General features: G+C 37.2%; 1 protein-coding gene across 3 annotated transcripts in view; it reads left to right on the top strand.

The window, feature by feature from the left end:
• The window catches only part of S1P (membrane-bound transcription factor site-1 protease), a 62,334-nt gene extending 41,246 nt beyond the window's left edge, over positions 1-21,088 (top strand). For 2 of the 3 annotated variants that reach the window (XM_083138936.1, XM_083138937.1), the window contains exons 12-18: positions 1,146-1,272; positions 5,194-5,435; positions 5,980-6,182; positions 12,477-12,620; positions 15,345-15,483; positions 17,368-17,478; positions 20,703-21,088. In XM_083138936.1, the coding sequence (XP_082995062.1) occupies positions 1,146-1,272; positions 5,194-5,435; positions 5,980-6,182; positions 12,477-12,620; positions 15,345-15,483; positions 17,368-17,478; positions 20,703-21,018 (1,282 nt within the window). In that variant the 3' untranslated portion in view covers positions 21,019-21,088. Of the gene's footprint in view, positions 1-1,145; positions 1,273-5,193; positions 5,436-5,979; positions 6,183-12,476; positions 12,621-15,344; positions 15,484-17,367; positions 17,483-20,702 lie in introns of all 3 variants that reach the window. The other variant, XM_083138938.1, reaches the window with a different exon arrangement.
• Positions 21,089-23,632: the final 2,544 nt, after the last annotated feature.

Below are 23,632 nucleotides of genomic sequence, written 5' to 3'. Positions count from 1 at the left end.
ACTAGGGGACACTGCTCCTTCATACAGTATGGTGAAGAGATGGTGTCGTGAGTTTCATTGTGGAAGAGAATCGTGTGAGGATGAACATGCAGGTGGAGCACCAAAAAATGTCATGACGACTGAAAACATTAACAGAGTCCACGTTATCGTGCTGAAGGATCGTCGAGTCACTATCCGTCATGTTGCTGAGATGTATGGCCTGTCATGTGGCACTGTCCAAAACATAATTACCCAGGAATTGCAAATGAAAAAAATTGCTGCAAGATGGGTCCTCGAAACCTCACCCCAGATCAGAAGCATTCCCGAGTGCTCATCAGTCAAGAACTTCTTGACAAGTTTTGTGCTGATATAGACGATTTCCTTGCCCGATTTGTAACTATGGTTGAAACATGGGTCCATCACTTCAACCCAGAAACAAAATCACAAAACATGGAGTGGAAACACCCACATTCTCCACCAACGAAGAAGTTCAAGGTGCAAACGTCAGCCAAGAAGGTGATGGCCTCAATTTTCTAGGACTGCAAGGGTGTCCTTCTTGTGGACTATCTACAAAGAGGCCCAAACCATCACTGGCACATACTACAGTGATCTAATCAAGAAATTACGTGATTCCATCAAGAAAAAGAGGCGTGGGATGTTGACTCGCGGTGTGCTCCTTCACCAGGACAATGCACCTGTCCACACCTCACGCATTGCGAGGGCCGCTATTGCAGATGCATCGTTCGAATTGTTGCCCCACCCACCCTATTCCCCAGATTTGGCCCCCAGTGATTTCCATTTGTTCAAACATTTGAAGAATGGCATTCGTGGGCAAAATTTTTTTGATGATTCTGAGGTGATAAGGGCTCATGGTTGGAGACCAGTTGGAAGAATGTTTTTTTGCAAGGTATCCAGGCGTTGGAGCACCGATGGGAAAAGTGCATTGGAGTTGCAGTAAAGTATGTTGAAAAAAAAAAAATTGAAACCCTATTGCCGCTCTTTCTATGTTAGGGTCAGAGCAACCTGATCGCCCCTCGTATACTGCTTTTGACACCAAAAAATATGCTCAGTTTTTACACTGAATATTTTGAATATTTAATCACCACAAATATGCAGATATTTGTAATCATTTTTGTGTAATATAGCCCTACTTTCTTGATCTGCAGCAAAAGAATACTCTGGGATCAGTATCACAATTTGCGATACCCACCAGGTTATTTTCCCAGGGATAATCTTAGAATGAAGAATGACCCATTAGACTGGAATGGAGACCATATTCACACAAATTTTAAGGTAAATAACGTATAATAGAACCTCCAGTTTTGTGTTTCTGTATTTTACAATTTTGTACATAACACATTTGATCTTCCTGGATCCAGTTCAACAGAATCTTATAATTATCTCTCAAATTTTGAACTTCTCCATTTTATTTTATTTATTTATTGGCCATGGTGTGGAACTTTTATTTTATGTTACTTGTGGAAAGAAATATTGTAATTTCCTATCGGTTTCTATAACTTACTGCCTCCATTCGCAAATGGATGTTTATTTTGGACCATAATATATCAACAGTGCATTATTTGTAGAGGCATGCATATTTAGTTTTTGACGAAACACATTAAATGTTAATTAACGTTAAATAATGTTAATGTTTCATGTTTCTGAAAGGTGTGAGGTGCATTTTCCTACCCTGTTTTGTCACGAAATGAACTTCAAAATGTGAAATAGACTCTTAAACATGAAATGTATAGTTTATTTACCGACGTGACACTTTCTGAAGTTTGAATTATCCTGTGAGTTATGCAATTCACAGAAAATAGATTAATTCTGCTGTAAAAATTTGAGAAGCTAAAATGGACCCCTTTATACAGGAATAAACTTAATGCTCTGGTAATTACATAAATGTGCTATTAGAAGGGAAATGTTATTTTGTAAGTGCAGTTTTTTAAATCAAATTTAGGATTATAGTCAATTTTACAACCAAAATGTCATTTCATATACCGCTTTTGATCTGTTTATGTATCTAAATTTTGCTATTTTATTTACCAAAAATATGTGCCTCTAATTATTTGTAATTATTACGTAAATTTTGGCCATAGTTGATGCATTTTATGTCCAGCTAGTACATCAGATGTCACTTCTGTTTTAAGGTCAAATTCCTTTATTATTATCGTGGATTTTTTATTATTATTTTATGTAAAGGTTCAGTTTTAACCATGTTTGTGCTATGAATATAAATTGCTTGACTACATTTACATTTCTTAAACCTTGCAGATGTTACAGAGAAACCTAGATTACATGCTTTTTATAGTGTATGGCTACTAAAATATTACAAATTATTATTGTAACATGTTTAAGTTGAACCTAAAAAATGCGGACAACATAAAGTCAGGGTTTCACTATCATTTATTGCAGTTTTTCAGTTGAAATTATTTGGGTGTTTGTGAAATTATGGAAAAATAGTGGATTTCTGTTTGGCAAAACATACTTAATTGAAAGGTGTATATCCAAATACTTTTTGTGACAGTGTTGTGTGTTCATACTAATGTAATTTGAACACCTTGCATGTAAAGTAAGTAAGGTAAAGTGTTACCCTGTGCATTGCACCATGCCATGAAAGCGTATAGGGGCGTGGAGTAAGGTCCCCTTACTTTCTTGATCACGGTTGAAGGTTGGTGTGATGTGATCAGCACCATGCCCCTGGCTGCCTTACCCATTGGAGTTTCCTCCAGGTACCCACTTTATACGATGCTGGGTGGGTGCTGGAACTGCTTGAACAGGTGGAAAAAATCCTGGTTCTACCCTGCCGGGTAACGAACCTGAGTGTCTCGCATGGTAGTCAGATGCCTTAACGACTGAGCTACCGCGGCTCCCACCTTGCATGTCATAAGAAAAAAAAATGTTTTAAAAAAATTACATGAATATTAGGTATGAGGCAGATCAATTATTATTACTCCCTCTGTCCCATAATTATAGTCCGGTATGCCAAAATGGTAGTACAGGAATTACAGACGAAGAGGCAGATGGAAAGCACACGGATGAGGAGAGGCACAGTAGATCAGTCTTCAAGATTGTGAAGAGGAACAACGTGACCTTATCGCAACGAGCAAGAAATACCGCCCAGACGATTACCAAAAGGAGGTGTTGTGTTGCAACACACCGGTGTGGCACTGTATGGCAACCGGTCTAGCAAGGCATGCTGCAAATCGTTAGTAGAGCACTCCTTCAGTGAGTAAGTGTGAGAAGAACAGCCATGAACACACAACCCATGATAGGAAGCGACACGTGTAGCAAGAACCTCACGGACAGTGAACGACAGCCAGTGTACGAGTTTCTCTTCGAAAACAGTATGGCTGGCGTAGTGAAGAAAGGTGCCACGACAAGTGCGGCTGAGAAATTTCATGTAAGTATGAGAACAGTACATCACATTTGGCAACAGGGGCGGCAATCGTTGAAAAATGGGGCCATTTGTGCTGCGGTTGCATCTCGGATGAAAAGCAAAGTCGGACCAAGGAAGAAGGATCTCGCCCTACAACGACTACAGCACCTACCGCTGCGAAAGCGGCAGAATATTCATTCAATGGCAGTGGCGCTAAATATTGCTAAGAGTACCCTACACATGCGTGTGAAGGCAGGAGAGATCAGAGTGCATACGAATGCGCTGAAGCCATTATTGACTGATAGCAACAAGACCGAACGTCTAAAATTTGCCTTGTCAATGCTGGATCCTACCACAGTCGCTTGTCCTGAAAGCGGAAATCCGAAGTTCAACATGATGATGGAGACAGTTCATGTGGATGAAAAATCGTTCTACCTGATGAAGGACGGCCAGAAATTGTACTTGCTGCCCAACGAACCAGACCCACAGTGAGCATGTAAAAGCAAATCGTTTATTCCCAAGATCATGTTTCTGGCTGCCGTCGCCCGGTCTCGTTGGATCCTAGTCGCAAGCAGTGGTTTAATGGTAAGTTAGGCATTTGGCCGTTCGTTAGCAAGGAACCTGCCAAGAGCAACAGTAGGAATCATCCTGCTGGTACAATGGTCGCCAAACCATTAACTGTTACCAAAGATGTTCACCAGGACATGCTCATCAACAAGTTAATCCCAGCCATAGATGCACAATGGCCTCGTGGACTGCATGCAGGGAGAATCCAGGTGTCCGTTCAGCAGAACAATGCGCGGCCGCATATCGTTCCCAATGACCACACCTGGATGGATGCTGCAGCGGCCAGTGGAATCACTTTGGATCTCCTATGGCAACCGCCAAACAGTTACATGAATGTTTTAGATCTGGGGTACTTCCGGGCAATTCAGTCTCTGCAGCATCAGGCAGCTCCACAAACTATTGATGAGTTGATCGCCGCCGTTGAAACATCTTTCTCTGATCTGACACGCAACAAGCTCAACAACATCTTTTTCACTTTGCAGTCCTGTCTCATTGAAATTATGCGCCTCCAAAGGTGGGAACAACTACAGGATTCCCCATATGCAAAAAGCACACTTGAACCGCAGAAACGTCCTGCCATCTCGCTTGGAGTGTCCTCGAAACATTTACGACGAGGCTACAGCAGCACTGCAGCACTAGATCTAGCTCGTTGATGGGATGACAACCTTCCTGGACCAACAATCTCTTTCGTCGTGATGTTTTATTTTGTCGAACTTCTTGGTCACTTTGTATTGATCCTGGATTGATTACTTTTTATTTAGGTTCTTTTGGATACTTGATCGGCCAATTTGTACTGATCCTTGAGTAATAAAGTTGTATGACTCATTCCCGTGTTTCATTTTCTTCTTCTGTATACACCAATGTCACAGTTTGAATATCGGACAATTATTATGGGACAACAAACAAAGGTGTACCGGACAATAATTATGGGACAGAGGGAGTATTAATTATAGTTGCAATGTCTTAATTTATGCAACATATGCTTATTTTTAATGTACAAGGTGCACATAAAAAAAAGCTAATCAGTGGTAGTATATTTTGTGTACATAGACCCTATGTCAAGAAAAAATTCTGCCATACAAAGTCCTTCAGCCTTCAACACCTCTAAAATATGAAACACCAATATTAATTAAACAATTAATTCCAATACAATAATATTGCAAATTATATCACAGTTGCTTGTTCCAGTTAGGCCTACCCTGTATGTTGAATTGCATGGCATATTACTTGTGTATAGTTTCAATGGCTGTTATTTAATCTTATTATAGGATATGTACCAGCACCTTCGCAACAGTGGCTACTACATTGAAGTACTGGGATCTCCGTTTACATGCTTTGACGCTTCACAATATGGAACCCTGATGTTGGTTGATGCAGAAGAGGAATACTTCCCGGAAGAAAGATCTAAGCTGAAGAGAGACGTGGACAATGGGTTGTCACTTATAGTGTTTGCTGATTGGTACAATGTCTCTGTGATGAAGAAGGTTAAATTTTATGATGAGAACACAAGGTAATCCTATATTCATGATACTAGCATGTTTGGTATACCAAGATTAAACTAATTTCCTATTTCCGTTCTTCTTCTTTGCAGGAGTATGTTAATTTTCAAGACCCACATAATTTAATTGTAGTGTCACCTTCAACTAGAAAATCTATGACAGCAGACCTAAACTAAACTCTATGATGTAACAGACCTCTTAAGGACCAGAAAGTAGCTCTCCAATTGTCCTTACAGTGCTGGGTCAATGACAAAAATTTGGAGGCTCACGCCAGGAATTGAACCTGGGACCGCCAAAGATAAGAGCGCTAACCATTTGTCTATGGCACTACATATTTAAATATCTTTTCTATTACATCACAGTTTTGAATTTTCTACATTTGGTATTAAAGAACACAAATTTCTAATAATTTTTGTCAAAATGTGTGCGTTTCATTTTAGCATATTATTTCAAATTAGCATTATTTTGTTACTTTATTTATCATACCGTTATAGGGTGTGTTATTGCATTTTTAAACAATCAGGGTTCCCATTACTAAATACTTGCATTTTCCAGGCAATGGTGGATGCCAGACACTGGAGGTGCAAACATTCCTGCATTAAACGAGCTCCTGTCTCCTTGGGGCATAGCACTGGGAGACCAAGTGTTCGAGGGGGATTTCTCCTTGGGTGATCACGAGATGTACTATGCCTCGGGAACAAGCATTTCTCAGTTTCCAGAAGGGGGTCTGATAATATCGCAGACTCTTAAAGATCAAGGTAAGCTATCCACAGAGCATCATTCAACTTCTCCTGTGTTCAATGCACTATATTGGGTCATACAGTGTGGCACATATTGTATCTACCAATTTGAGTTGACGACGCTGTCCCGGGCTCAAATTCTGGCCTGGGCATTGATGTTTGTGAGTGTCCATCAATTTCATCACTCATCCCAATCTTCGCAAATTAGCCAAAAGTGGCACAAAAGGCAAAGTTAAAAAAAAAAAAAGCAATTTGAGTTGGCAACCCTGCCATAATGCACGTGTGCATGTGTAGCATACCTACATTGGTGGAGAGTTGGGAGTCAGGCAATAAGTATACCAAGAATTGACCCATGCAGATGCGGATTGCGGCTGTGGAAGCCTTCATCCAAACATGCCACGCGCATTGTGGCAGAACAATGAAGATCACCAAACACCTGTTCCAGAGACAGAGCATTCTGAGGTGGGTTAACCTCTTAACATACAGATTTTTTTAAAAAAATTGTTTCGATTTTAATGTAATTTTTTTATTACTTGGTTGAAATAATCAGTTAAGAACATTATAAATGGTTATAATAATGTTGATTGTTGACAACTCAACAATGAGATACATGCATCTGAAAAGCCCCTAAAATAAAATCCCGAGTATACTCGTGCTATCAATGAGTAAAATATTACCAATAGAACTTGTTAAAAAATCAAGATAAGTTATTTTAATAATCAAAATAAACACAAAATAGCACTGAAACACTAATTAGTGAACTTGAAAACAATTAGTTTTTCTTGTATGTACGCATTGCTTGCATTATAGAATTATTTTCTTGTAGTTTACGGTTATTACAAGCATAAGAAAACAGTTTTTCTTTGTGACGTTTCAGGAGAACACACGCTCCTTTCATCAGACATTTATTTTCATTTTGACTAAAGATACAGTTATAACAATGGTTAGTAATTTTTAAACAAAAAGAATCCGTTATATAATGAATGTTGTCAATGTTACATTGTTGTAATATAGCAACTTAACTGTGAAAAAAGCAGTCTGTTGTATTTTTATTTGAGACTTTTTAAATTATGAATCCAAAATATCATCAGGCAATTCAAATTCATCATTGTTTTCACAAAGTCTTTTGATGTTTTCTGTTACATTAAATTTCTACCAGATGCGGAAACCACAGGAATATATAATATAAGTTGTTCATGTTCAAAGGATTATGTGGGACAAACAGCAAGGAAAATGGCAATAAGATGGCACGAACATGATTTGGACATTATAAATCTAAACCCAAGAACAGGTTTGTCAACTCATATCATCGAAGAGAAACATTTGATTAAAAAGAGAAGGGTTTTAAAAAGATTAACGGGAAACACAGAGTTGAATGTCTGGGAAGCTTCGTTCATTGCAGAAGAACACTGGAATAAATTAAATAATGAAAATGGTAACGTAGATCCAGTATGGAGTTTTCTTTTTCACAAATGGAGTAAGCCACCATCTTTGAAATTTAATGTAACAGAAAACATCAAAAGACTTTGTGAAAACAATGATGAATTTGAATTGCCTGATGATATTTTGGATTCATAATTTAAAAAGTCTCAAATAAAAATACAACAGACTGCTTTTTTCACAGTTAAGTTGCTATATTACAACAATGTAACATTGACAACATTCATTATATAACGGATTCTTTTTGTTTAAAAATTACTAACCATTGTTATAACTGTATCTTTAGTCAAAATGAAAATAAATGTCTGATGAAAGGAGCGTGTGTTCTCCTGAAACGTCACAAAGAAAAACTGTTTTCTTATGCTTGTAATAACCGTAAACTACAAGAAAATAATTGAAAACAATTGTTTATATTATAAAGACTTTGTCATTAGTCCTAAAACATGTATAAGTGTACCCACTAAACGTGAAATACATTGTTTATATGTTACTGGCTGTGTGGTGAGCCCTGAAACATGGATCAATGCACAAAGCTACACTGCATTCCTCACACATGTATCTGGATTCTCTTCTAGCCTTCTTCCCTCTAGCATCACGCACACTGCTGCACATTCTTGTAGGATTTTGCTTCTTCTCAGTTGGAGGAATCACTGAAGGAAAATGGGGACCAACAAATCACATTGGTGTTGCAGTTGCTGAGGGGCGACCAGCTGCTTTCGGCGAAAATTCTTCTTTTTGTTGATGAGCAACCACTTTCTCAATGACAGCGACACGAAAGTCAAGGGCACTCTTCCATCCTCCAGGCTTTCTGTAGAGTACGAAGGCATTCCACACAGCTAGTTCTAAGAGGTTGAAAAATATTTTCTTATAATATTTCTTACCTCGCTTTCGTGGAAATGGAGTGTTTGCAATGTATTGATCTACCCTATCATCACCTCCCATTGTATCATTATATGCAAACACGACCACAGGCTTCACAACATCTTTGTTCCTTTGTCTGCGTGTTTCCATTTCTGCACTGTGGAAAGTGGATAACATTGAGACATCTCTTTTGTCTTTCCACTTCAGTGCAAGAAGTTTACCTCGTTGGAAAGCTACAGTCTCTCCTTTCTTCAGTTTTATCCTTTGAAACGATGGAGGCATATCCTTTCTTGTGGGACGCACAGTGCCATACACATCTGTTCTATTAGATATCAAAGTGTCGGCAAGCTGTATAACCAACCTAAGGTTGGGTATACATCCCCAATACATACAGGCAGCACTCCACTCCAACCAAAGTACAAGGCCAATTCAATTCAGGTAGAATTAATAGGAATAGACATTCCCAGATATGTTAAGATTAACAGAAATTAGGCCTAATTAGTAAAAGTATGATATAACATCGAAATATTGAGTAATTAATAAGCCCCAGACCAAAATTCATTGGTTATCAAAAAGACAACCTTTTGTGGAGAAACAAAATTCAGAGAGCACATGTTGCTTTTCATGCAAATTTTTTATTAATACAGATATTTTCAGGATAACATTTGTGCAAGCACAAATTAACTTGCTTTCCCTGAAAATAACTCCAAGTCACAATTATTAGTACAAATAAACCACAAAAACATCAAAAAAGTGATGTTTTTGACAAAAGACAATCGGTCTCACAGCACCAGAGCCATCTGGTGAGTGCCAGTGGAACTAGCCCCGACTAGACTGCCATCTAGTGGATTTCTTTAGGTACTAGATAAAGGCAAGTAACCCAAGGTGCTGTGGACCAATCAGATGGCCTCATGGGCGTGGCTACCAGACAATAGGACTGAGATAGCTTTTAACATGTGAGGAAGCCATCTTGATTTCGCTCTGTGTTGATAGTTGGTACGGTTAACATCGCTCCAAGTTTTGGGCCAGAGTAGGCCAGTGGAGAGAGGACAATGGAGTAGCCATTGTGTTCCAACATGTGAAATATCTACTAAGTGATTGGAAATAGCCCTGTAGTGTATAATATGGACGAATTACAGCACTTAAAGTGCCTTAAAGTGCATGGAACCAATATCCATGAATATTCGGAAATTTTCAATACCACATGGTGAGGACAATGAGCCGTCAGGAAACCATGATGCTTTGTATCCAAAGACATCCACGATTATTCTGCCCATCCTTTGTGATATAGCTCCCTGAAACAGTTCATGTGCAAGCCAATACCCATGTGTCTTAAGATACCGCTATATTTTTAGTGCAAATCCACAGAAACCCCCCATTTATAGTTGGAGTGAAAAGTGTTTGTTTCAAGGCCCATGTGTGATGAGGTGGAAGCAGAAGATGTAAGTACAATGCTTTTGTTACCCATTTTGTTGGTCCCATGTGTAAAAACAATCTTATAAGTTTGTGCAGTGCTTGTATATAAGTAAATGTCTTAATTCCCAGAATATTAAATGTGTCTTTCCAACATCTTAATTTGTTAATTCATATTTGGGCGGGCAAGCCCGGGAAGCGTGCTACTCGCTCCGGAATAAATAGGCTGAAAGTCCTTATGATAAACCAGCAATCATTCCTCGGAATGGATGCTGGTCTACTGGGGACATCCTCCATGTTAATGGTCACTGGAGGACAGCGTAGAGCTGCACGGGGATAGGTGCGTCCAGGTTGCATAGCCAGGTAGTTTCGTAGGTTCAATCAAGCCCAAAGTGGGTGAGTAGGTTAGGTTCACCTATCCTATTATTCGGCAACGTAACCTGGAGGCACGTATCCCTGAACCAGCCGCGTAGACGAAGCCATTTATGACAACTTGTGATGACATGGTAAATCTTTATAGTCCTCGTGAAATTTAGTGCCAGCGCCTGTGTATATTATTAGGGACCAGACATATCCAGTTGCCGATTCACACAGCATGAATGACTTGATGCCAAATCTGGCTCGTTTCATAGGTATATATTGGACCCATCCGAACCGTTCTTTGTATAACATCAGACTTTCATCAATTGTCACATCTCGTTCTGGAGTACAAGCAGATTTAAATTTGGTAGATAAGTGATCCAAAATTGGCCATATTTTATTCAGTTTTGGTTGAGGATGACTCTTAGCGTCATATGTACTATTATCAGAGAAATGCAGATTTCTCTTCAAATTCACAAATCTATGAAACGGCAAAATTTGTCGAAAAATTAGTGTAGCTAAAATTGGATTCTTAGTCCAGTACATTTGATAGGTAGGTTTCTTTACAATACTCTGTAACAGTATGAGTGAAATGAAAATATAAATTTCGTCCATTGTTGTGTCTTTCCATTCTCATGCCAGTGCCTGCTTTGCATATCTGTTAGTTTCAGTCACCAAAATTCCTACAAAATGATCATCAATAAACTGACAAAAGTGGTGCTTAACATCCTCAATATGTGGCTCGAAATTCACTTCGGGTTTACTTGTGAAAGTAAAGCGTGGTCGGGCAGTTGGGAGTTGTCCAGAAGTATCAATTTCACACCACTGTCTGGCACTTGCAAAGTCAGTTTCCGATGAATTTGACACGTCACTTTCTTTTGAACTTTCTTCGGAGCTATATGAACCACTAAACTCAATATCAAGCTCTTCGTCACTCTCCATTTTCACAAAAGAAGAAGAATACCGCCAAGAAACAGGGAAGAAAACAAAGGCACCCGAACTGACTTTCTCACACCTACGCCGAAGACGAAAATAAACGTCAAAAGAAGATTAGTGACATCTGCCGGAAAGACAAGAAAACAACAACTTCAACAGAACTATTAGTGACATCTACTGAAAAGACAAGTAAACAACAACTTCAACAGCACTATCTAGCGGAAACATGCAGAAACATAGAAAAACAAGTATAATCGTCCTTTTAAAATGTGTACGGATAAAAAGAAGTTACCCCAAATATACTCGGGATATTATATTTTCATGGAAATCAAAAACCCGAGTATACTTGGGCTTTTATGTTAAAAGGTTAAACAGTGGAGAGCTGGCTAATGTGTTGACCTGTCAGTCGCCGTGAAATATGCGCTGTTCCACAGGACATGTTGAGATTGTTGTTATGCAAGCCTCGAACAATGCATCCAATCAGAAGGAGGACATTTAGAGGATGTTATTTTCAGGGTGCACTGATGTCTGTATTGTCCATATTATATACACTGTATTAAATGCCTATGTGTATATTTTTATTTCAAACCATATGGCATTACTACAAGCATTCACCGTATTTCCGTAGCCATTTGAAGTTGGTAGATACAATATGCCCCATTAATAAAAAAAAATGTGCACATTCTCACATGTTACCTGCTCCAGTTGTGAGTATGCACTCGCACTCCAATATAAATAAAGATAGTACATTCTCATAAATTAAGCAGGTGCTTTTATATTCATATACATGAGCATGAGTATGTGCATAAGTATGTATATCACTAAGCCATAAATATGTTGTTATGTATAATTGTGTGGGAACCAAAACTCCAAAAAAGGCAGTGTTCTTCTCTTTAACGGTAATGTAGAGTCACTTTACTGAGTTTTTTTAGTTAGTTAGTTAATTAATTAAGATACACCGATCTGATTCCTAGTACATATAACATTTACAATTTGCCAATGTTACTAGTAATCAGGCAGTCAAATGTGAAATTGAAAATGCTCCATGCAGAACAGAATGCTTATTTAAAAAGAACTGCATATCTAGACATTTACTTTATAATACTAGGGCATGTGAATTATATATTTATAAACATAAAAATAATAACAAAGTGATGTACATTTTACATTAAATTCCAGAATTTTTATTGGTATATCAGATTGGTAATTTTATTAGATATCAGCCAATTCTGATAGTTCTAATCTGTCCCATGCTAGTATATAATGTAAGTTAGGCATAATGACTGTGTTTTTTTTTTTTAGGGCAAGAAGTGTTGGAGAAAGAGACAGAAACCAAGCAGAATGTCCCTGTCCTTGGCCTCTACCAGAGCAAAGCAGGTGATAAGAGTGGCAGAGTGGTTGTCTATGGAGATTCAAATTGCTTGGACAACAGTCATCTACAAAAAGGTAAGACTGAATGCCTGCACTGGAAACAATCATTTAGTGGGATAAGCTCACACAGTGAATAGATTTCATGTTTATATATAAGATTTGTTTAATATAGTTTAATTTACAGGATTGCATATTTTCATAATATTTTGTGTGAAATGTATTAATAATGGCAATTTGGAACTGGTATTATGTTGATGAGAAAAGTAATGTGGAAATTTTGAGTTTTATACTTTGACAAACAAAACACGAATATTACAATTTACTCTGATAATAGTTTTTCTTGTATGTACAAATTGCTTGCATTGTAGAATTATTTTCCTGTAGTTTACGGTTATTACAAGCATAAGAAAACAGTTTTTCGTTGTGACGTTTCAGGAGAACACATGCTCTCAGACATTTATTTTCATTTTGACTAAAGATACAGTTATAACAATGGTTAGCAATTTTTTAAACAAAAATAATCCCTTATATAATGGATGTTGTCAATGTTACATTGTTGTAATATAGCAACTTAACTGTGAAAAGAAGCAGTCTGTTTTATTTTTATTTCAGATAAAAAGAAATTGATCACATTATTTTTTTATTTAAAATTATGAATCCCAAATATCATCAGGTAATTCAAATTCATCATTGTTTTCACAAAGTCTCTTGATGTTTTCTGTTACATTAAATTTTAAAGATGGTGGCTTACTTGTGAAAAAGAAAACTCCATACTGGATCTATGTTACCATTTTCATTATTTAATTTATTCCAGTGTTCTTCTGCAATGAACGAAGCTTCCCAGACATTCAACTCTATGTTTCCTGTCAGTCTTTTAAAAACCCTTCTGTTTTTAATCAAATGCTTCTCTTCGATGGTATGAGCTGACAAACTTGTTCTTGGGTTTAGCTTTATAATGTCCAAATCGTGTTCGTGCCATCTTATTGCCATTTTCCTTGCTGTTTGTCCTACATAATCCTTTGAACATGAACAACTTATATTATATATTCCTGTGGTTTCCACATCTGGTAGAGAGTTTCTCATTTTGAATTCATTAAATGTACATTCCAAACTTCGTGGTGATAAAGACAATTTTGAAATTAAAACTTCTAAAAGTTTTGGCAATTTTATGTGAGAATCAATTGTGGAATGGAATGCACACAAATTTCTTTTCAACAGATTTTTCATCTTTGTCTGTATTTCTCTTTTCCTTTAGTTTTTTTGTGACTTGTTTTTTGATTTGGTTTATTCTGTTAGTGTGAAAGCCATTTTCTTTTGCTATATTAAAAAGCCTTTCTTCTTAATTTTTGATATTCTTATTATTAGAACATAGTTGTTGTGCTCTCAGGAAAAAATATAAAAATATATTATCCATTGTTATATGCGAATGTTCTGAATTAGCATGGATGTATTTTTCCCCTGCTAATTTTTCCCTATGGACTGATGTTTGAATTGTTGAGTCAGTTCTCTTAATTTGCAGATCAAGGAAAGAAATTACATTGTTATTCATGGGGTCGCAAGTGAATGTTATGTGACGATGTGATTCATTTAACAATTTAAATACGTCCATGATGGTGTTCTCATTTTTAGCAATAATTAGAACATCATCTACATATCTGATGTAGAGTATGATATCTGCACCTATCTCATTAACAATTGGAGATTCTATGTAATGATGGAAAATGCTGGAGATGATTCCGGATACTGGGTTTCCCATTGATAGACCATTACTTTGCTGATAGATTTTGCCATCAAATATAAAGTAATTGTAATTTGCACATACAGTAAACCATAAAACCATTTCCCATGATTCTACTGAGTTAACCTTCATCTCAATAAGCCATCTGTGTAATGCATCTGTGGCACCTTCTATTGGAACACTAGGATATAAATTTTCAACATCAAAACTTACAATATGATACTCATTATTCCAAACAATATTTTTTTAGCAGGAGAAAAATACATCCATGCCAATTCAGAACATTCGTGTATAACAATGGATAATATATTTTTAAATTTTTCTATATTGATTGATTTAGTTTATTTTACTACGCATTTTGTGCTTCTTGGCTAATTTGCGAAGATGGGGATGAGTGATGAAATGATGAAATTGATTAATGGACATTCACAAACAACCAAGCCCGAGCGGGATTCGAACCTGGGACCCTTGGCGTCGCAGAGCGATGTGCTAACCAATCGGCCACAGGGTCCGGCTATATTGTATATTGTACACATGGTAGTATTTACTGTGGATGATCCGATATGAAATTGTAACCAAAATATGATTTACGAGTTATCAATATTCTACTGATCTTATATAATAGGTGGCAAATATTGAATGATGAACTGGAATGATTCATTCACTTCTTTAATTTATGTAACTAGGTAATTGTTGTGTTAAGAAAAGAGAGAACTGCATGTTGAAAAGTGTATTTTACAAAACTAGAGTACATAAATTACACCCAACAAAATTGCAAATTGTGCATGATATTACAGGCTATTTATAGAAATATTATATTGATAAGCTGATACCAATAGCCTATGTTCTGTCCATAATATTTACATTCCCACATGCAACCACAATGTAAGTTTATATACTGGGGGATATTCATTATATGTTTGAAGTGATGTTTGCTTACTAGTAGCATTGGACATGTTTTAGGTATTGTTACATTCAAAGTTAAATGTAGTGGAAGGAAAAGTTTGTCATGATTCGAATTACATTATCAAGTAAAAGTGAACAATCATTTCCCATTTCAGATTGCTTTTGGATGTTGGATGCAATATTAGAGTACACGTCAACAGGACATCTACCATCAATATTCAAAGACCATCAGTCAGAGTTTACTAGTAAACTTTCTGACTCGCCCCAGAGAATGGAAGGTAACCATTTATACAGGTAAGATAAAGTTTATGCAGTGAAGAAGTAAACTTGAGGAATTTACGCACTGTTGATATTAGGGGTGAACTCTACCAACGTCGATTTTTTCCCCTTGTTGGATCATATGCATTAATGACTGTAGGAACTCATGCAACATTGGACAGGAGCCTTCCCCACCTCTAACACTCTGAAATTTGCTTTAGAATAGAACAGTGTACAAGCAATGAGTTTTGAATATGACATGTGAATTCTAGTTTGCCCCTAGTATCTGCAACTAATCAACTGTTCCATAGGTAGTCATGTCACTAAACCTGCAGTTGATTAAATGATGCAATTTTCTTCTTATATTTGTTTGTAAGTATGTGTAACTGTGTTTCGATGCCAATGTATAGGGATAATAAAGGCAGTTAAAAATCATGTTTTGACCACAAAGAAGCCAATATCTAACACCACCAAAATGTTTACATCTTGGAAATGGTTGGATTACTAGAAATCACTCCAAATACCTAAAATACTTTAATCCTTAGAGTACACTTTAAAATAAATAACTCTGGCATCAACCACATCGTCATCTTCTTTTCACTGTTGAAGCTGTGTGCTCTTCTCTTCATCATAATTTAAAGTTTCTAACTTCTTGTTATTACTTCTCTAGCATAGAGAACATTTGAAAAAATTGTAGGGAGGAGGAAGGTAATGACAGGAATTCTCTCGAAGCAGAGGGATATTATACAGGGTGTTCCAAAAAAAAGAAAACATAAAAGTGTTTGAATCCTGCTTTAAAATGTAGCCTACCTGAGCATAAAAAAAAGTAAAGAAGTAAAGTGCTCCCCTGTGCTTAGCACCACGCCATGAAGGCGTATAGGGGGTGTGGGGGTAACGCCCCACACTTTCTGGATCCGGTCATGAGTGGGGGTGATGTGATCAGCATCATGCCCCTGACCGCCTTTACCCCCTCCCAGGGTTTCCCCTAGGTACCCATGTTATTCGACGCTGGGTGGGCGCCGGGGTCGCTTCCATTGTTAGAAAAGTTCCCGGATTTGAACAGGCCGGGGATCGAACCCGGGTATAAAGTGGACTTAAAACAAACGTTTCAAGTGAAATGAATTAATCTGTTGAAAGCATATGAATTTTCCCCAGGGGAGAAAAAATATGCAAAAATTTGCTCCTATTTCTTATGAATGGGGTATTTGCTATTTTTCACGAGAACATTTGAAATCAGTCACTTGTAAAGTATTTTTATTGGCAGAGTGAACTATATGTTTTGCTAGTTGTAGTGTGAAGCAAATATTGCAAATCTCATAGGTGCTTTTATTTTTTTATATTTTATTTAGCACCTCATTAATAGAGGCACATATTTTTGATAAATAAAAAAGCAAAATTTCAGTACAAGAACAAGTCAATTTCGGGTTCAAAAATTGTAAGTAAAATAAAATTTGGTGTTATAGTGGTATATAAAATGACATTTTGGTTTTAAAAATGGGAATATAACCCAAATTTGGTTTAAACACTGCACTTACTACACCAAATAAACATATCCCTTCTAATAGCACATTTATGTCATTACCAAAATATTAAGTTTATTCCTGTACAAAGGGATCCATTTTTACTTCTCAAATATTTACAGCAGAATTAATCTATTTTCTGTGAATTGCATAACTCTCGGGATAATTGTGACTTCAGAAAGTGTCACGTTGGTAAATAAACTCTAAATTTTGTGTTTAAGAGTCTATTTCACATTTTGCAGTTCATTTCGCATTATTTCGTGACAAGACAGGGTAGGAAAATACACCTCACACCTTTCAGAAACATGAAAAATTAACATTACAATGTGTTATTCCATATTTCGTGTTTTTTGTCAAAAACGAAATATGAATACCTCTACTCATTACATATCTTTTGCAGGTATTCAAAAGTGTTGGAAAACCATCTCGGCAGCTCACAAACACGACCATTGCCTCAGTGTCCACATCTAGTTTGGGCCAATCCAAATCCGTTAAATAAATCAGCTCCAACGTAAGTATGTTGACTTGAATTTCTCTGTATTTTTACATGAACAATTAATTTCATAAATATTTAGTTTCCGTCTTCTTGCAACGACTGGAGTTATTACAATTCAATCAGAAGTTTCTGGTGGCAAGTGGTCAGTTGTAGTAAATTGGATGGATTGGGTCATTTTTTTTTCAATTTACATGAAACTAATGCTGTTCTTTTTTTCCTTCGTTCATGTAGCATTGTCCTTCTATGGTCATGTAAACTTCTGTATCACTTTATTGTAATGCATGGATCATTATGGTCACCTCAGTAAGTGTTCAATGGTTTTGAAGCATGGGAATCTGAAAAAAAAGGTCAGGTAAGAAGAAGTACGCTTATGGTAATTAAATGTTAAGTCAATGGCAAAATGATTAGACACATTTAATTTGATTGACGTTTAACTAATTTTTATATCTTGGTCCATTATTCCCTTCACAGTTACAGTGTAGAGGAATCTTGTTGATTAAATGCTTTTTTAAAACGAGTAATGTCTATTTGCAAGAGTACTTTAGAATGAAAGGAAGTACATTAAAACCTCATCAATCCGGATGTCGATAAGCTGGACTTTGCTTAATCCGGACAGGCCAACAAAAAACAGAATGCAAGGTTTTAAATGTAGCTAGAAGTCAACAAGAAAACTTCCCAAAGAAAAGGCAGTGAACCACTGATGAAATTCTGTTTCCCGCAGACTATGTACTGTACTGTATAGTGTATTTAGGCCTATGTCCTTTAAATACACCATAATAAACGTGTTTTGTTGCTATAAATGGAATTTTAATCCACTTACTACTGTTATTTTAGGTTATTTCAGTTAATCCGGTCAACTTATCCCCCCATTAGTCTGGATTAACGAGGTTTTACTGTATTAGTATTTTACACCAGTTTTCTGTACTTCCGGCTGATCACAACAATGAGGTCACATGATTAGGTGAAATTGATGAAAGGAAACTCATAAAGAACCAGGCTGGGATTTGAACCTGGGAACTTTGGTGGTGAGGTCAATAGTTGGTGCACTTGGTCACTAAGTCAATATGTCGTAGAAAGTGTAAACATTTTCAAATGTTAATAACTTGGGACCTGTCAGTGGTATGGTTTACAAACATATGGGCATATAAAACTGCAATTAAAGAGCTTTTACTCCATGTAGTTTATTTTATTCTAGGTTGTACGTGTGCGGGATCCCAAAAAAAGTCGGGACCGTGAAAAAAAATTTCCCGTCCTGATCCCGACTTCGGGAAATGACTTCCCGACTTTTCAGGATCCCAAGCAGTCAGGAAATACCGAATGGTCATTTTAAAAAGTTGTTAATTCTCGATGTTTTCTGCATTGCAAGTCTCTGGAACTTATCGGAAATTGTTTGTTTTTATTCCAGAAATGCAAAATCAATCACTTAAGTTGAAAATTACGTGTATAATTCGAGAGTACGGGAAATTTCGAACATTTCCCGTCCCAAAAATTTCTCGACTTTGTTGGGAAATGGTGAATTTTTCCCATCCCGAATGTCAGGATTTAAAAAAATTCCCATCCCGACCAAGAAAATTCTGTCCCGCACACCCTTATTGTACACTTTACATATTTTATAAGTTTAACAAGATGCAACAGTGCTGCCATTCCCAATCTATAAAGTTTACATGTAGACATAATACTGGTAATATGCTTTTTTAAAAAAACTGCAATCAGATTCTTAATGCAGGCTGATTGCATCATTCTGTATGACATCACATAGAGATAGAACAAGTTTCAGAAATCAGAATTGGGTATACTTTTTTTAACAACAATAAATATATATAAAAAAATAGAATGTTCAATGCAAGATCAGAATTTCACTTTGTCATCTTTCAGCAATGAATTTTTTGTGGAATTAATTGTGTGAATTTTTTTTACAGAGTCTGGGTATCATTTGTGAGCAAAAAGGTTTTGTTTGAAATGACAACTATTTGACTATTGTTATTGTCTCATAAGTGAACTCATGAATATTTTAAAATAAAACTACAGTAGATTAATATGGTATAATTTGGATGAAAAACTTATCGTTAAAATGTATATCCTACACTCCTGTTCACGTAAAGTGGCACATTTGGCAATGCTGGACAACTGAAGCATGTGACACTGTATCTGACCAGGATCTTGGAGAATTGGTGTGTGTTCCGATATTGATGTCAGTGGCTCCATTCAAACATGCGCTTTCCAGTATCAATACCACCAAAATCAGTTGAGACTTCTATGTTGGCATCATTGAACCCACTAGAAGAACAAGGGTGTTTCCTAAATGTAGAACATTAGTTATACCGTATTTACTCATGTATAATGCATACTATTTCACAAAAGGTTTGCCCCCAAAAACTGTGGTGCATATTATACACGGAATAATTTGGACAGCCAACATGAAACCACACATGCCCGACCCTGTGGCCGAGTGGTTAGCACATCGCGCTGCGACGCCAAGAGTCCCGGGTTCGAATCCCAGTCGGGCTTGGTTGTTTGTGAATGTCCATTCATCAATTTCATCATTTCATCACTCATCCCCATCTTCGCAAATTAGCCAAGAGGCACAAAACGCGAAGTAAAATAAACTAAATCAAATCAAATCAAATGAAACCACGCATGTTTTCACTATGTCTCTACAGGCACAAATACAAATTACCAGGTTGGATGTCTTTAGTAATAATATATAATGAAAAAACACTATAAAAGTGAAATGGCCATTTCCCATGATTTTTCACTTTGTAATGGAATGTTTTGCGACACCGACAAAAATGGTTCCGTTCTGACAGAATTTGAATGTGCACCTACCGTCACACGGTATCAGTGGTATTTGTCGGGCAAGAAATAATAGAAAATAACATCCTGAGTGCTGCATATCCATAACATAATTCTGATCTTGCCTCTACTACAGAATGAACAGGGTGGTTACAGAAGTCAAAGCTTTGGGATGTTAAACATGGGGGAGGAAGAGGGGGAGGTGGCGTAGGTTGTTGACTCAATGTAGATCCGCATAGCAACAGCTTTACGACCTACAACTGAGAAGTCCATTTCTTGAACCTGAATTGTGCTGCGCATTAAATACGAGATATAATTGTCTCTTTTCCCCATCAAAAACCAGGGTGGGCATTATACATGCGTAAATACGGTAATTTACAAAAAGAATAAAAATAGTAAATTTCCTGTAACCTGTAGTCTTACACCTTTCTTTATTTTGACGTTAGGAATTTGTACAAATCTCAGAAGCTTCTTTCCCTGGGCATGGAGGGACAGATTCCAATGTGGCACTTACCCAGCAGCATAAGGACGGGCCAAGTAGAAGGACCCGGTGTGTGGAATTGGCCCGAGGGCGGAAGTTTATCTCTGCAGGGTGAAGATGGGAATCACTCACTGCCAGTGTTCGCTCTGCTCCTTATGACTTGTGTGGTGGTGTACATAGCATGCTCGTACTACAGACAACGAACCCGACCGCGCCGAAAGAAGCCTCGCATACGGAAAATAATGGCTGCCTTAAACGGTGGTCGCGTACCTGCTGTATAGCGAAACATGTTTTTGGCTAATGTCAATTTCAAAGCTGTGATACCTGTGTTGATGTAAAGAAGATTTTTTTTAACAGAAAAAAAGAACAATATGTTCGTGAAGGTGCTGTCTTATCGTACAACATCATTAGCATGGAATTGGAATTGTGCAATTTTTCAGGGTAGTGTGTGTGTGTGCGTACGAATATTGTGCAAGAATTGTCTTGTTGAAGAATGTAATTTCATTGTTATTGTGGTATTACATGTGGATGCAGTGCGTGCAAATGACAAAAGTGGACAGGTACTATATTATACCTGCAATCAATCTCCATGGTATCTCTTGAGGACAAATGCATTGGGTTGCGTTCTCGCGCAACACTATTTCATCGTGCATTATCATTACATACTTTATTTATTGAGCATATTTGAAGGTATTGTGTTTTCTCTATGTTAATACTGTTAATACTCTATAGTGCAACCACATCACGCAATGTACATAATCTAAAACAAACCTGAACTATTATTGATGTGTGTGTGTGTATATAATCTTTGGGGTGTGTTGAGCACACTACATGAAATTTGATATTAGTATTTGTTGTTGGTTTAGGTCTTGCTTTGTGAATGCACTGTCTCTCTCTCTCTCTCTCAAGTGCAATTGTTTTACTGTTAATGATATGTGAAACGTTCCTGGATAATTGGAGAATGATACAAGGAGGTGTTGATTAAGTATCTGCAGCATATATAAATAACCCATGATACACCAGCCCATGAAAACCAGGGCCTACGTACCGACTGCCGGCCTCACTCCCACATGCCTCAGCAGAGGTGGGAGATCATCGAACCAGTTACGGGGTGACGTGTGGTCAGCATGACGAACCCCCAATTATTCTTTTAGGTTTTCATGACCAGCTTTCATCCCCAATTTCATCACGATGGTGGGTGCCCATCGGCCGAAATCTCAGGAGAAAAGTTGTTACGCTTCCCCCAGGAGACTTGAACCTACACGCATCCCATAGACGGAGCCCAAAGTATGACGCATTAGACCGCAAAGCCACAGTGCAGGACTTTGCAGCATGTAGACAATGGGAATGATATGGGTGTTTGTGTACATGTGTAACTGATAACAATAGTTTTCAATCTGTTTATTACTTGTGGAAGTAAACCATCAACTTTTCATTCAGAACTTTGTAAAATAGCTGCATAAGCCCAGACTTTTAACTCATTCAAAAAAAATAGTTATTCACACACCAACTTCCCCTAAAGTTTTCACAAAGGCCCAATTGGTCATTTTGCCTCTACATTCACCCCAGATGTAAAATTCTGAATATACCATGCCAGGACCCACAAGCAGTATATACAGCCTCTTTGGAGTTCGTATTTTGTGCCTTTTCCATGTGTGTGTTGCTTCATCCATTTTATCTAATCACCATTCATCCTGAGGATTGCTGTGGCAGTAAAGCAATAAAATAAACAAGTATGTTACGCAGATTTTTCAGCGAAAAATGCAGGCTCGACCAGGACTCGAACCCGGATCTCTAGCATGCTCTACCACTGAGCTACCGAGCCGGCCTGGCTTCGCCTGATTTTTCGCTGTTGCTGTTTTACCTGTGTGGAATCTTCTCTTCTAGTGCTGCCGCAATGGGATCTGTTGCCATTGAAACACTGTAGACGTAGGCGTTGCCTGGTCCCTCCCAGCGTAGAGATGTCTATCCTTAATTTAGGCACGTGCAGGAGATGTACAGTTGTTTACAAGAATCCTGTAAACTCTTCTTTCCTTCTCCCATGCGTGCCACACGGCCTGCCCATCTAAGTCGTCTTGATTTAATTATTCTAAATATCTGGACAGGAATACAAATTTGCACAGTTCTGCATTACGTAACCTTCTCCACTCACCTGTGTCCTGATCCCTTTTAGGTCCAAATGTTTTCCTAAGGATTTTATTTTCAAATAATATTAATTCCTGATAAAAATGGTGAATATTACCCTAAATTTGATTTTAAAACTACATTTATTACATAAAATAAACATTTTCCTTCTAATAGCACATATTTATGTAGTTGTCAGAGTATTAAGTGTAAAGGATTCCATTCTTGCTTCTCAAATATTTACAACAGAATTAATTAAATTTCTGTGATTTGCATAACTTGCAGGATAATTCAACTTCAAAATGTGTCGCATCAGTAAATAAACTCTAAATTTCGTGTTTCAGAGTTTATTTCATATTTTGCATCATTTTGTGACAATATATGATAAGAAGCAGGGATGCCCATCCCCCCCCCCCCATTTATGCCGAATTAATTACTCAAATTATTTTTGTCAGACAAAATTTGCGGAAAAATATACCAGAGGTGCAATCACAAATTTTTTTCTGGGGAGGGGGCAAGTACCAGGGTAAACGTACCATTAATAATAATAATAATAATAATAATGACATTATTACTACTAGTTCTATTAGTAGTAGTAGTATCCTCATAAATTACGCAAAAAGAAGTCTGTGCTAAAGCATTTGTTTGGAATAAATGATTTGAAATATTTTTTCAACACCATCAATTTCAGATTAGCTAATAATGGAAATCAAGCACATAAACTGTATTATTGAATGGCAGAAAATGAATGATAAATGCATTCTGAGGATA

This window comes from Lepisma saccharinum, chromosome 17 (assembly GCF_977018435.1).
Source record: "Lepisma saccharinum chromosome 17, izLepSacc3.1, whole genome shotgun sequence".
Lineage (NCBI taxonomy): Eukaryota > Metazoa > Arthropoda > Insecta > Zygentoma > Lepismatidae > Lepisma > Lepisma saccharinum.
Note: the sequence above shows the minus strand (reverse complement) of the source record. Positions and strands in the feature narration are given on the sequence as shown.